This window comes from Cavia porcellus, unplaced genomic scaffold (assembly GCF_034190915.1).
Source record: "Cavia porcellus strain 051 isolate PalLab524CR breed Dunkin Hartley unplaced genomic scaffold, mCavPor4.1 scaffold_5, whole genome shotgun sequence".
Taxonomy (NCBI): domain Eukaryota; kingdom Metazoa; phylum Chordata; class Mammalia; order Rodentia; family Caviidae; genus Cavia; species Cavia porcellus.
In genome coordinates, this window is record NW_026947488.1 from 28,499,463 (window position 1) to 28,515,556 (window position 16,094).

General features: G+C 42.0%; 1 protein-coding gene across 1 annotated transcript in view; it reads right to left on the bottom strand.

The window, feature by feature from the left end:
- The window catches only part of Efcab8 (EF-hand calcium binding domain 8), an 85,570-nt gene extending 69,583 nt beyond the window's left edge, over window positions 1–15,987 (bottom strand). The window contains exons 1-2 of the mRNA XM_023560108.2: window positions 3,844–15,987; window positions 1,246–1,408 (exon numbers count right to left, since the gene is read on the bottom strand). Of these exons, the coding sequence (XP_023415876.2) occupies window positions 1,246–1,408; window positions 3,844–4,017 (337 nt within the window). The 5' untranslated portion in view covers window positions 4,018–15,987. The remainder of the gene's footprint in view (window positions 1–1,245; window positions 1,409–3,843) is intronic.
- Between the last annotated feature and the right edge of the window lie 107 nt (window positions 15,988–16,094).

Sequence of the window (16,094 nt, forward strand, 5' to 3'; positions counted from 1 at the left end):
ACATACTTTGTGTTATATGTTTTACCCCGTTGTAGGCTCCTGTGAGTATTCCGAGCACCTTGAAGTAAGGCTAGGCTAAGCTGCAATGGTTGATAGGTCAAGTGCATTAAATGACTCCTCAGCCTATAACATGTTCAAATTACAGTAATCAATCAGGACATCCCTGTGGTAAGTCAAGGAGCATCAGTACAGTGTGACTACAGACATATAAAAACATGCATGGTCAGTTGTGGTGCAGACTTAATCAGGCCCTCGAGACATCAACTTCCCAGTGTTCGTGCTATCCTGTGGTGTCCCCTGCTGAGTAGGGGGTGGGGTGGTGACTTAGTCTAGCAACAAAACTTGACACAGGTGACAGACAAGGTATATGGCTCTCTGTACACATTACTACAGGACTCTGTTCTATGAGATCATGTCCTGCTAGAGTTGCTCTCCACCACCTTGGGTTGAGCCTTGCCAGCAGCAGTGTTGGGGAGCCCCACACAGCCAGGAACTCCCAGCTTCACGGGAGCTAAGGTAGCCTATTACCAATAGCTGGGAAGACATGGAAGCCCTCAGTACTGCACCTGTAAGGAAATGAAGTCTGCCAACAAGACAGTGAGCTGGGAAGTGGGTTCTTGCTGATGAAGTTCCACATAAGGCTTGCAGCCTCAGCTGACAACCTGACTTCAGCTCTGAGAGACTGTGAGCCGAATCACCAGCTGAGCTATGTCCGCACTCCTGACACACCAGGACTGTGAGACAGCAAGTGTGTGCTGGATCAAGCCACCAAGACAGCAGCACTGCTGTCCACAGGAGCAGATAATAAACCACATACAAAACTGGAAGAATGCACCAAAATGTGCTTAGTGGTTACATGTGGGCGTATTTGGACTAGGTGCATGTGGACCGGGTATGTTTTGTTCTAGATCTCAAACAGCTTCCAATGTTTATGCAATCTACACAATGATTAAAAGTTTTAAACAAGACACTAGACACAAAAACACTTGTCAGAGCTAGGCTTGGTGGTGCACCAAGTAACACCAGTACTCCAGGAGGCTGAGGCAGGAGGATCACAAGTTCAAGAGCCCGGAAAAATTAGTGAGATCCTGTCCCAAAAAGTAAGTAAATAAAGGACTGCAGATGTATCTCAGTGCAAAAGCCCTGGATCTTGGCTTCAATCCCGAGCACTAAAGAGGAAGGGGCTGTCAGATCTGAGGCCTCCACACACCCCAGACGCCGGGTCCTATGCAGAAGCGGCTTTACCTCTAGTGGAGCCAGTGCCATCCTCCAACATTTTCTCCATCTCAGCCAGGTGCAGCCCAGTAAACAGCTGCGTGCTTGGTGGGGTGTCAGGAATAGGGCTAGGGACGACAGGCTGTGGGGATCTGGGAGCCTCCTTGTCCTGAAGTTCATCTGGGATAGACAGCTGGAAAAAGAATGATGACAAAAACCAAGGACTGAGAGGGCTAATCTCCTATGCCACACATTTCTCAGTGCATCTTATTTAAAGACAGAATATTTTCGGGAAGAACAAGCTAAGTAATGTTACAGTGTTACTAACTGATAAAAAACAAGTAAATTCTACTTAATCACTTCACTTTTAGGCTTAGGAAGACAAACAAAAATCTAGCTCAGCTGTAGTGGGGCACACCAATAACCCAACAATCCGGGGGGCTGAGGCAGAATGCTCTCAACTTTGAGCCCAGCCTGCGCAACTTAATAAGATACTGGCTCAAAAATAACAAAGGACCGACCAGGTGTGGGAGCACACACCTGTAATACCAGCACTCAGAGGGCTGATGCAAGAGGACTGTTTGTGAGTTCGGGAACAGCCTGGGCAACATAAGCGAGTAAAAGACTACTCTGCATTACAGAGCAAGACCCTGTCTCAAAAAAATTGATTAACATTTAAAAAGGGTTGAGGATGTAGCTTAGTGTAAAGGGCCTGGGTTCAGAACTCAGCACTATGAGAAAGGGAGGAGAAGGGGAAGGGGAAGGGAAGGGGAAGGGAAGGGGAAGGGGAGGGGAAGGGAAGGGAAGGGGAGGGAAGGGGAAGGGGAAGGGAAGGGGAAGGGAAGGGAAGGGGAAGGGAAGGGAAGGGGAAGGGAAGGGAAGGGGAAGGGGAGGGAAGGGGAAGGGGAGGGAAGGGGAAGGGAAGGGAAGGGAAGGGAAGGGAAGGGAAGGGAAGGGAAGGGAAGGGAAGGGAAGGGAAGGGAAGGGGAAGGAAGGGAGATACAGACTGCACTGACACATAGCTCAGTGGTTGTAGCACAGTGGCCCAGTACTTGTGAACCCATTAATTCAGTTCCAGCACTGAAAATAGTAGTATGGTGGAGTGAGCTCTGGATTGTGTCCCCTAACTTTGGGAGAGTAAGCACCCCAAACAATGAACCTGTGTGTACATCCTCCCACGAGTGCTCATTCATTCACTCACAGTCTCCACACATTTGCTGGGTGCCAACCCTGGTTACAACAGTCAACAAAGCAGAGTGCCTGCCTTCATGAAGTCCAGCAAACACAAGAATTAATGCTCTCACCATCTATCTACCCAGACCCCACATTTAGAATCTCAGCACCATTGTACTGCCTTCTTATTTCCTATGTATTGTTACTGAGTGCCATCTCCTACATAGAGCCCTTCCTCTCCCAATGCCTGCCCTACTCTAATCTGGCCTTTTGCGGGACAAAGAGAATGACGTCCCCTAAGACAGAGGCTGGCCATCCCTTCCAAACCACCTCCAAATGCCAGAATCAGTCATCTTTCTATAATGCGCATATGATGATGACTTCATTCTGCTCTGACACCCTCCGTGTGACTCCCACCATGACTGTTAGAGCCCTTCACATTCCAGCCCTACCTCTCTTTTCAGTTCCAAGCAAGTCACCTCTTCTCCACCATCCCCAGCACACTAAGTGTTCCACCTCACACCTTCCCCTCTGCACAGTCCAGGCCTGAGCTGCAGAGAGGAACTTCCATCTACTCCTCTGGGTCTGGCTCAAATGGCACTACCCCCCAGGAGCATTTCTTGGACTTTCAGTGAGAACCATTACTGCCACCTCCACTTTCCCAGGCTCTTTGTTCATTTCGCCCACTCACAGCACATATGCAGACAGCATGGTGTGAAGAGAAGCACATGGCCACAGAGCTCAGAGCTCTAGGTTAACATTCTGCCTGGCTTCCCATGTGCAAGCTGCTTTATTTGGGGCATACCAAATCACTGGTTTCAGCACAAATTTTCCCATCCATAAAATAAGAGAACCACAGGGCTGTGGTTGACACATAAATGAATGAATACATATAAAACCACAGCCAAGGACCAGGGATATAGTTCAGTGGCACAAGTGCCTGCCTGGCAACCGTGAGGTTGCAAGTTTGACTCCTGGTACCAAAAAAACAAAAAACTCCAGCCAGGTGGCTTCGGAATAAATGACAGCTCTTGTTGTCATTCATATTATAGTAAGCTTTTTTTTTTAAAGGTAAGGGCATATTAATTTACCTTAACTTGTATTAATTATTTCTATATTACTCACTTCCCTGGGGGTACTTAACAGATATTCAATACATACAAAAGTTCATATAGCCCATGTCATCGTTATTACAGCTTTGCGGGACAAAATTAAGTATAGCCCACACAGGGGCTATGAACTGACAGCCTCATATTGCATCTGGCCCATGTAATACTTTAAAAGGGAGAGCCAGTCTGCTTGCAGCACACACGTAGGTTACCGACCTGGCCCTGTAAATCGCTGACTTTACAACGGTGGCAGCCGAGACCAGTGAACCGCTATGTTGATGAGTGTTGGTCAAATTGGGTGGCTCTGGAATGCCCTCGCCCTTTATCACAGTGACAATCTGCTTACCTGTTCAGATTGCGGGCTCTCCTCTAAGTCCTCAGCAGACATTCGTCTGGACCTAAAATAAGGAATCACGGTTGTTTTAACTCCAGTCGTTGAAAAGTGTGTGTGAGGAATTGAGCAAGCCAGGTCACAAAAAGACATTAAAGACAGGGTCCAGGGAGAAAATGGAACAAGCATCTGATGACCATTGGTCTTCCCATCCAGACCGCTCCAGCAGGCAGCTTCCTGCAAGTTGACAAATGAGCCTTTCTCTCACCGATGAAAAGGAGTTGTCCCACTAACTTCCGTTCCTCTTGAGGGGCTTCCTTAAAGGCCTCACATTTTCTACAAAACCAGAAGGGGATTAGGGGGCCATGTGGTGTTTGAAGAACAATTCAGATGAGGAAACTAAGATCCAGAGGCGGGCACATGGCCAAAGGTCAAAGACATGCACAAGAGGTGGGAGAGGACCAGACTAGTCCCTGACCTTCCACAGCATCCCCCCTCACATCCCGTTCTGTGCCCAGAGCTGAGGAAACTCTTCACAGCAACATGAGCTCTGCTCTGAGAATGGAAGGCATGTGCTGTGTTAGGAGACTGCAGCACCAGTCCGGTCCCATCCCAAGTCCCCAGGCAGAAGCGAGGGTCACCCAAGGATGGCAGGGAGCAGTCAGGAAAGAGACGTGCAGAGGGCCTGGCCATATGAGCCACTTAGGTCCATCAGAAGGGTTCTGGGAGGCCCAGGGGAGGGAACACAACAGGTGAGAAGAGGAGAAAGACAAAGTAGAAGGAAACACCTTAAATGTGTGGCCAGGGAAACTGAACAGGATGTGGGCAATTAAGAAAATTCTCAGGGGCTGGGGCTGGGGATTTAGCTCAGCGGCATAAGCGCCTGCCTTTCAAGCAGGCAGTCGTGAGTTCGATCCCTGGTACCGATAAAAACGAAAAAAGACAAAAAAAAAAAAAAAAAAAAAATTCTCAGCACGAGATGCGAGACAAGGAGGAGAAGGAAGACCAAGACTGGCCAAGACAGAGAGAAAAAAAGACTGGCCAAGAGTGTCTCAACCTACTACTGTCCTGACAGCAGCTCAGATGTGAGGACTGAGGGCGAGACAGTCAAGCAAAGAGGTTTAAAAGCCAAGAGCCAGGATGTCTGACAGAAATGATGAAATCATCTCCAGAAAAGGGGGCCTGGTTACAAAAAACTACAAAATATCTGAAAATGGGCCAGTCATGGTGCACATACCTGTAATCCCAGTACTCAGAAGACTGAGGCAGGAGAATGACGGCAAGCTCAGGGATGGAACTCACAACCTCACACTTGTTAGGCAGGTGCTTGTGCTACTGAGCTAAATCCCTGGCCCATCACTGCAAGTTTAAAAACCAGCCCAGGCTACATAGTGAACTCAAGGCCAGCCTGAACTGCACAGCAAGAATTAAAAAAGAAAAATCTGAATATTATAGGAGTTGATACTGAGGGAGAGGTACATTTAGGAAACAACAACCAAAAAAATAAAACAAAAACCCACAAAAGACCACTAGGGGATGACATGTTTTGATAAGGGAAAGAAGCCCACAGAAAATGGCAATTTAGAGGTTACCAGCAAAAAAAAAAAAAAAGAAAGAAAGAAAGAAAGAAACCTGTACAAGTATGTTTATAAAAAGGTCAATTTCTGGGTCGGGGATTTGGCTCAGGGATATAAGCACCCACCAGGCAAGGGTGAGGTCGTGAGTTTGATTCACAGTACCAAAAAAAAGTATACACACAGGGGCTGGGGATTTAGCTCAGCGGCATAATCACCTGCCTTGCAAAAAAAGTATACACTAACAAAAGGCATGTGCATTATTATAATTCTATAAAAAGGTGATTATGGGAATATAGAAAGTAAATGATTACCTTTTGCCTTGTTTAAATATCTTTGTTAACAAACAATAATAAATTAACATCACCAACAATGGAGACAAATGACATCACATATTTCCTGATGTGACACACTCACACGAAGTTGAAATCTACTAGGGCATGGTAGAATCTCCCAATAATCCCAGCACTCAGGAAGTTAAGGTAGGACTACTGCAAAGTTCAAGGCCAGCCTGAGCTATCCAGTGAGTTCAAGGCTGGCCTAAAATATATAGTGAGACCCTGTCTGAAAAAAACAAAAATTAATTAATTAAAAATAAAATTAAATAAAATGCCAATGTCATGTGAAACAAAGGCAGGCTAAGGAACTGTTCACAGATTGAAGGTGACTCTGACTCAACAGCTAAAAGTAATAAGTGATCTAATTTAAAATAAATTAGATTGAATTAAGATTCCAGACTAGAAAAATAAAAACACTTATAGGGTCTGATACTTGATAAAAATCAGATAAAATGTAAATTTTGGACTTTGTATTACATATTGTATTAAGATGTTTTCTGGTTTTGACAACTCTACTATGGTTATAAATGAAAATTCCTTTCTCTTAGGATACAGGGTACATTTCCTGAGAGTAAAAGAACAAGGTATCTGTCATTTATTTTAAAATGGTTCGACAAATAAATACAGCAAACTTGGGAAAATATTTATAATTAGTCAATCTGAGTTCTTGGTTCTTTGCGGGGGGGTATTGGGGTATTGGGGATTGAGAACCCAGGTCTCCATGCTGATACAACCTTAGTTCCTTTTTGAGACAGGGTCTCACAGGTTGCCTCCTACTGACTTCAGATTCAGATCCTCCTGCCTTAGCTGTGCCACCAATGCCCAATTCTTTTCAGGTTTTTTTTTTTTTTTTTTCTGTCTTTTTGAGACAAGGTCTCACTATGTGGTTCAGGGTGGCCTTGAGCTCACTTTGTAGCCCAGGATGGAACAATCCTCCTGGCTCAGCCTCCAGAGTGCTGGGATTACAGGAGTGTGCCATATGTTCAGCTCTTTTCATTATTCTTACAATTATTTTATAAATTTAATTATTTCAAAACTAAGTTTTATAAGAAATACATCTATTTCCTCACAACCCCTCCAGCACTAGTTATTGATTTCTTGATGATAGCCATTCTTTCTAGAAATGGAATCTCAGTAGTTTTAATGTGCATCTCTCAAATGACCAATGATATTAAAACACTTTTTCATATATTTGCTGTTTGTACTTCCTCATTTGAGACATGCGTATTCATTTCAGATGAGTATTTTTGAGATCAAACTCATGACATGCTTGCCAGGCAAGCACTTATGCCATTGAGCTATATCCCTGAGAAGGATACAAGTTCTTTGAGGAACAACTGGCTGAAATTTTTTCCCTCTGGACTGTCTTCTCACTCTGTTGGTAGTTTCCTGGTGTGCAAAAGCTTTTTAGTAAGATACTAGTCATTCTTTGTAGTATTTCTCAGGAGGTCTGGGTTTTGTTCATGAAGTCTCTGCCTGCACCTATGTCTTCAAGATTTTTATTTTCTCTTCCAGTAGATTTCGGGTTTCATTTTAATATTTACATCTTTGATCCATTTTGACTTTAGTTTAACATATGATGTTAGACATGGGTCCTTCTCTACTGTTTCTGGGAGTGTAAGCTAGCACAACCACCGTGGAAATCAGTTATGGTGGTTCCTCAAAAACTCTGGACTTGCGGCTGGGGATTTAGCTCAGCCGCATAAGCGCCTGCCTTGCAAGCAGGCAGTTATGAGTTCGATCCCTGGTACGGATAAAAAGGAAAAAGACAAAAAAAAAAAAAAAAGAAAGAAAAAAGGAAAACTCTGGACTAAAAGTCCCACTTGAACCAACTCTTCACCCTTCTGGGTATCTTCCTGTAAGAATTAAAAACATCATACTGAGCGCAGGGGCTCCTGGCCACCACCACCACCACCACCGCTGCCGCCACCGTCGTCGTCGTCGTCGTCGTCTGCAATACATCAGCAAATTTTTTTTATTTTTGTAGTTTTGAGGCTATAAAGGAAGTTTTAACTGTCTTTATAATCTATAGTCTTATTGGAGATGTTTTTGTGGGGTTTTTTTGTTTTTTTGGCCAAACTCACAGAGTTGTAAATTATCTTGTTGCGTTGTTTTTGATTTGCAACATAAAGCTGGCTAAAAGCCTCCAACAATAGCCCTGTCACAGCCTCAACATTTGACTGTCTTGAATTTTTTTTGTCAGATTAATCAGTCTATTGTCTTTAGTCTCAGTTTTAGGCAAAGTCTCTGGACATGAGCAAAATGTAGACAAACATTGGCTAAGCCATAACACACATCGTGGTGAGTGTAACAACCAATGTAGTAATCTTTTTAAGCAGAAACCTCTCAATCTTGGTCTTTATCATGAGGCTTTTTATCAGCTTTTTGGTTGAGCTCTGAACAGAATCTCTTTTATTGAACAGCCTAAGCTGCTCCAGCTCTATGTATCTAGGAAACATGTCTGAATCTTTTAAAACTGTCTATAAGCCATTTTTAAAGCCTCTCGAAAAACATGGTTAGGTACAGTCACAGTAAATGACCCCACTCTCAGTACAAAACTCTTAGTTTTGTCTTAGTTATTTTTAACTTGTCGCTGAAACGAAATACCTGATACCCAAAGTTGGGAAAGGAAAGGTTTATTTCTTACAGTTTTTGGAGGTTTTAGTTCATATTTAGTTGGCTCCAAGGCAGGTTGGCATGGTAGGGCTGCAGTTCATGGCTGCTGCAAACAGCAAGGTGGAAACTGCCAAGATAGCCACACACCTTCTTCCTGCCATTACATTGTATGCTGGCTCCACCCCTATGTGGGTGGAGCACTGACACCATCAATCCAAGCTCTAGACAATGAACCAATCACAAATGCATAATGCAAATGCATGAGGCCTGGGCACCACTGACATAAATCATGGCACTGCCAGTAGACCTTTTTCCCCCAACGAAGACCCCAAAGCGAAAACAGACACATTTAGAAGAAATGCATTTAGAAGACCCCACCTGCTTCTGTCCAAAGGATGAAAGAGAAAGTGAACAAGTATTTTTCAGTGATCCAAATCCCAGGCAAGACTAGAAAGGGGCTTTTACAGAGCCTTCCACAAGCTCTTTAAAAAGAAATTTTAGGAGGGGCTGGGGATTTAGCTCAGCGGCATAAGCGCCTGCCTTGCAAGCAGGCAGTCGTGAGTTCGATCCCTGGTACCGATAAAAACTAAAAAGACAAAAAAAAAAAAAAAAAAAAAAAAAAAAAAGAAATTTTAGGCTGGGGATTTAGCTCAGTGGCTTAAGCACATACCTGGCAAGTGCTAGGTCATGAGTTCGATCCCTGGTACCAAAAAAAAAAAAAGAATGAAAGAAATTTTAGGTCCAATGGACCAGAATACAGGGGAAAAAACTAATGAGAATCCACAGATTTCTTTAGAAACCAACTTGCTCTTGCAAATGACCTTGACCAAAAACAGCTGTGTAAAACATACTTAAAGTTGTATTCTCAGGTGGTAAAATAAGGATAAAAGGCTTGTTATACATCTGTGTAGTAATATACACACACACACATATATTGATGTATAAATCTCTGAAGAAATATACATATATATGAAGCTAAACTGACATACAACTCATTGAAGAGATGAAGATTAGCCTATGGTTAAGACCTGACTTCTTGAACTTCAACACTTGATAAAAGGGAAATGAAGACTTTTCACATCATTACAGAAAAACATAATAAATTTGGAGGAAAAAAATGTTTATAAGAACAAAAACAAACAACAAAAAACATCATACCACAGCGATATATGTGCACCCACGTTTACAGCAGCACAATTTGTAATGGCTAGATCTTGGAAACAACCTAAATGTCCATCAACTGAGGAATGGATAAAAAGGTGGTCTTTTTATACAACAGAGCACTCACTACTCAGTCATAAAGAAGGATAAACTTGAGACATTTCCAAGTAAATCGATGCAACTTGAGACCACACTCCCAAGGGAACTAAATCAAGATTCACATGTAAACATCATATTGTCTCCCTGATGTGAGAAACTGAGAATAAATAAAGCCCAAAATGTAGAACAGATACAGTGAAATGGGAAGACATTGTTCAGAAGGAAAGAGAACTAGAGTGGGGGAAAGGAAAGAAGGGAAAAGGGAAAAAAAGTACAAGATAGCTATACTACTAGTTTCTCTTCATTAAAAAGAAAGGTTCGTGCTAAAATCATTCGGAGAACTTCTTATGCCCCTATCTTGTACTCTGAGTAACTATATTGAAGAAAATATGCAACGTATTAACTATTGTTATTCTATTTTGTTGGAAATTGGTTTTTTTCCCATAAAATTAGAAGTCTTTAGCCAGGAGAGCAAGCAGCTCTATGTATATTCACAGGCTAAGACAAAGAAGGAAAAAAAGGGACCGAACTAAAAGAAAGAAGAAAAGGAAAGCAAAGGGGGCTCAGGGAGGTGGTAGAGTGGCAGGGCTTTTGCACATAGCACACACAAGGCCCTGAGTCCTGTCCTCAGCACCATCAGCACCAAGAACTGGAGGGGACAGAGAAAAGCACCATTTCCAAACCTGGAGGGAAGAAAGAAAACTGAGGTGTCACGTTCAATTTGTATTTAGACTAGAGAACCAGCAAGAAAAGCAAAAGTCACACCCATTAGGCTCAACATACTAGCAGTCTCGTCCAGAGCAGAACAAATATTGGAGAGCAAATCTAGAGAGGGTGAGTTTAGAACAGCCCTTCAAGAAGCAAGAACAGCCCTAGGGAAGGAAGGGGTAACTGGTGCATGCAGGACTGGCGGGCAGGCTCTTGCAGGGGCAGTGACTGAAGAAGGTTAAGGGCATTTGTGGACATCCCTAAAACAGGTACAGAACTTCTAATTCCCACCCAGGTTCTGATGTCAGGCAAGTGAATCTTAGGCCAAGGTGTTCAATTGTAGGAAAATTTTAACCCAAATGCTCACTCACCCTGACCCAGTTTGATCTCCCCAGCTAAGCATGTTTGTGGACAGGCCATTACTAGCTTTGAATTCCCATCTCAACTGAGACATCTTGGCAGCTATTCCTGAGTCCAAGACTGTTCCTCTGTGAAGTTGCTATGGAAATCTGTTGCTGCGGAGTTGGCTGGTCATATTTAGAACCAAGGAAATGAGAGCATTCCACATGAAGAACATAAAGGTAGTATCAGAATCCACCCCCAAACCATAAACACACACTTTTTCCTGCAATGTGAGACATTCTAGCAATGACAGGTGACACACAAATGGCCAGGGCAAGTATGAATATAAAACAACCCTTAAGACAAGCGCAGGCACAGAGAGCACACCTCTCAACAGGAACCAGAGCTGACGGGAACGCTATGATAAAGCAAAAGGCTCACAGCTCCCAGAGCTGGGACAGCAAAAGGCACACGAGCTCTATAACTCCTCTTCATGAGTTTCCATTACGTTAAAAGATAGCAACAAGAGCATTACATGTGAGACAGGGACTTCAAAATCCACACTTCAATCCCCAGTATGGAAAAAAAAAGACAAAATCCACACTTCAGAGCAGGCCTAAATCTGAAGCCACTACTGCAAAACTTGGCCCATGGCACAAAATGGCAGGACAAATTTGTAAAAAGTAAGTCTCAGCAGAGATATTTCAATCAGGAACACTGATTCCAGATTTTTAAAATCTCACATTTAAACCAGCAAAATTATATTTCACAAGGAATTGGCTGTTAGCAAAATGTCAAAAGAACACCAAACAAAACATTCTTCCTAGGCTTAAAAAGGAAACATCAGCATACCAAAGAAATATCTGCTCACATTTCAATAATGGAGATAAAAGAATTTTGCTACAAGAACTTGTTTTATTTGCTATTAATAAAGTACAGTTTTAAAAAGCAAGACTAATAGTCTTAAATTTATTTTCCATGGGGTTTTAGCTAGATAAAGTTCCCAGTGGCAATGTCAATTACTTTTATGGTAGCAACTTTTCAAATGACACACTTACCAATGAAATGCTACATATTTTTCCACTAAAACCTATCTTCACTGACTAAAAACTTCTTTACAAACATAGTTACATGACTAAAATATACTAAATTGTGGGAGTATGTGATGGCATATGTCTGTAATCCCAGTGTTCTAAGAGGCTGACACAGGAGGATCAAAAGTTCAAGTTCAGCCTGAATAACTTAGACCTTGTCTCCAAACAAAATAGAAGTACTAGGGATGTAGCTTGGTACAACCCTCAGCATGGTGGGGCGGGGGGATGACTAGTACAATGACAATAACAGGAAGTAAAAGGGAGGATATTCAGAAGTAAAAGGGAGGATGTTGATAAACCTCTGCCCCAAATCTGATTCTAGAAAAGCTACTCATGGTGACACATACCTGCTACTCCCAGCAGAAGGATCTTGAGTTTGTGGCCCTGCTAGAGCTACATATCAAGTTCAAGAGCAGCATGAACTGCATAGTAATACTACGTTTCAAGCAAAATTCAAAACACACAAAAATCCCTAGGAAGAAAAGTTAAAAGTCCTACTTGAGAGTAATTCAGGTATCACTTGCTAATCCTGATTAGCAACAGGAGCCATATAGAAATTCTGATCAGCAACAGGAGCCACACAGTCCCAAGTCCTCTAGAGCAGGCTCTTCCTTGCATTTCTACTCATCAGCAGAATCAATGCTGACCTCACAAGCTAAGAGTATAGAACTTAAAATGTCAAAATTTGTATTCTTTATGTATTCCATCAAGTTTTAAAATGCATCAAAAGGAAGAAAGGAAAAATGAAGCAGGCATCATGGAACTTGCCTATAATTTTAGCACTCCAGGAAACTGAGGCAAACTGAAGCCCAGCCTGAGCAATTTTTAAAAATTTTTAAAAATAGAGCCAGGTGTGGTGGCTCATGCCTATAATCCCAGCACTCAGGAGGCTGAGGTGGGAGGATTGTTGGGAGTTTGAGACCAGCCTGAGCTACAAAGTGAGCTCGCCAGCCTAAACTGCATAGCGAGACCCCGTCTCAAAAAAGACAAAAAAAAAAAAAAAAACTTTTTTACAATAGCCAGGCATGGAGATGCATGTCTGTAACCCCAGCACTGGGAGGCTGAGGCAGGAGGATCCTTGCAAGTATGGGACCAGCCTGGGCTACAAGGCCAGCCTGAACTGCATAGTGAGACCCTGTCTTAAAAAGACCAAAAAAATAAATAAATAATAATAAAATAAATTTTTAAATATAAATAAAAATAAAAAGCTTAGGGTATAGTTTAATAAGGAAGATGCTACATTTAATCCCCATTATTATTTACAAAAAATAATTAAACCCAGTGTGGCGGCACACACCTCCAATTCTAACGGAGGCTGAGGCAGTACTGTAATGACTTGGGGCCAGCCTGGGCTGTATATTGAGCCCACTGCCATTCTGCACTACATAGCAAGACTCCATCTCAAAAAACATAAAAACAAACAATAAAATTAAGATACAATCTGATAGCCAAGAAGTTTTAAAATAATATTTTCAAACAAGAATGGACAAGACAGAAGTTACTGACTACTAAAACTAGAGAAGATTCTCAAGTCTTAAAGATTGGTATCAAGGTCCCACCTTTACCCAGCAATAAAGCCAAGGTCAACTCAGCTCACAGCTGACCTTGCTGCTCCTATCACACCACACTGCCAAAGTAAACTCCAAGCCGGTAGCAGTGCTGCACACCCGTAGTCCTAGCTACTCAAAAAACTGAAGCAGGTAGACTGCTTAGGCCAGAAGTTCAAGGCCAATGTACGCAACACAGCAAGACCTAGTCTCACGTTTAAAATTCTTAGAAAATTTGCTGAAATAATACCCACGTCATTGTGTACTGACTCTTAAAATACTGGCTAGCCCCAGATACCCACACCCACACATACACGTCACTTTGGATTTAACTTTAATGATCCACACTAATTTGTGAACCATCTGTTAAGCACTCTCACAAAGCTTCCCACATCTCATCCACCTAAACTAAAACTAAAGGCACCATAATACAGAACAAATTACTCTTTCTCCTCTGCCTTTGACCTGTACTCAGCCTCCCAGCCTTACCAACAATTCATATGGATGACATAAAAACACTGAAACAAAATCGAGAAAAGTAAAAGGAGAAATGTTTTCCCTTGTGCGAGAGATTGAGCCCAGGGCCTTAGGCACAGTAGACAAACTATCACAGAGCTATGACCCAAGCCTTTTGGGAGAAATTTATAAAAAGCACATAAAACAAGTATTTTATAGAATTTGCTGATATATCATTTTATAGTTCTATCTCTTGATGTTATTTGTGGTTCTAAAGATCAGTGGATAACCTGGCTTGCTTTCAAATTATTACAGGACAAAGAACTTCCTTGGTCCACACTCAGACATGCATACATGAAGTTTAGTTTCCTTTTACATTCAGGACACGGTCATTTCTCCCATCCAAGTACTAACCAGGCCCGACCCTGCTTAGCTTGAGATCAGACAAGATTGGGTGCGTTCAGGGTGGTATGGCCAGAGACAACATGGTCATTTCTAATACAGTAAAGTCCCCAACTGCAACGTTCATATGGGTTTGTTCCCAAGTCCAAACCCCTGAGTCCTCACTGCTTTCACTTTTGTCCCCATGGCTATTGCTCTGGCTTCTAGCACTCCTTCCACACCACCGCTGCTCTTCCTTTTGCTTCTTGCATCCTGGGCTTACTGAGCACTGTATTACTATATACTACACCACACTGTACACTAAGCACACAGCAGCACCACTGTGACAATGTCTGGGAGACACATGAGCTACTCTTGTAATTTATTTGTATCCACAAATGTTCCTAATGTGAGGTCTGTTCATACTGTGAAAAGTTCATAAACCAAATGTTCTTAAGTCAGAAATCACTGTTTAAAAAAGTGAGGGTGGGGAACAAGGATATAGCTCAGTGACATAAGCTCCTGCCTGGCAAGTACAAGTGAGTTCAGACCCCCGGTACCAAAAAACAAACAAAGAAACTAAACTACATAATACCTTGTCTCAAAAATAAATATATAAATAAGTCTTGAAATTGCAATTATCTGTGTAGGGTCCAAATAAAGGCTTGGGAACTACATCAAGCACAGGTATAATATGGACATATAAGAATATTGATTTCCAATCTCTCAATTTAGAGTTTCTGGGAATGGGATTTAGGAACATGTTATGCTCAACCAGTTCCGAGGTAACTGTGAGAATCATCAGCTTGATTTTACCAGCCAGAAGAATGAATCCTAAATCCAAATCCAAGTAGATCCATTTGTTTATCCCCTATATAGCAAGAGCTTGCCAATCAATCCAGAAGCCTATTCAAACTAACAGCACCAGTGACCTAACCTGAAGTTGTCACACCAAGGCTTTATTACCAGGCATGGTGACACACATCTATAAATCCCAACACTTGAGAGCCTGAGGCAGGTGGATCATCATGAGTTCAAGCCCAGCCTAGGGTACAAAATTCAAGGCCAGTTTAAACTACATGGTAAAAATCTAATTTCAAAAAACAAACAAAAAAAAAACCTTTCTGTGCCTCAGGCTAAAGTGCCAAGTCAACGGGCTTAGGTCACAAATACACCCAGAAACAGATTTACTCCTTACCAAGTTAGTTCTCAGGTGACAACACTCAACAGTGTCTTCACAAACTTCATGCACTCCTGGAGGCATCTTCTTATTGATTACCAACACATTTGGTATCAATATTCTTCATAAGGTATATACCATTTCAAGGAAAGTATCATACCATTAACTTTTAGAGAATGTAATGTGGATGCATCCCTAGTCAAAATTACCATCAAGCTGGTTTTCCAGAGCAACCATAATTGTGCTAAGGATTCTAAAGATCATATAAAAACCTATCCTCACCCATTTCACTTTATTTTGTACTAAAAATGGTTACAAAGCTGCATTTTAAGCCCTCTAAACCCTTTAAACCTCTAAAGACATAGAACTGTATAAAGGAAGAAAAAAAGAGATTGTGTTAAATGCCTTTAAAACATTCTTCAAAACACACACACATGCACACACACACACAGATACGTTATTCATTCCCCATAATCTTCTGCCAAGTGCTTTCTTGCTATATTTCTCAGGAGGACACGGCCTAAGGTTTCACAGCAGCTGGGTCAAGCTTTGAAGTTATGGAAAGGAAAAATCTTTTGCAGTAAAGTAAATTTAGAACAGTGGGAGACTGAGAAAGTAGTATGAATAAAGAAAAAAGGAAGCAGGCTTAGAAATAAGAACATTTGACAAATACAGAGAGGGATTTAAAAAGATTAGCGCTAATTTAAGAAAAAAGCACAAGTAATGCATCATTAAAATCTAAAAACTTATTTATAACCATTGCAAAACAA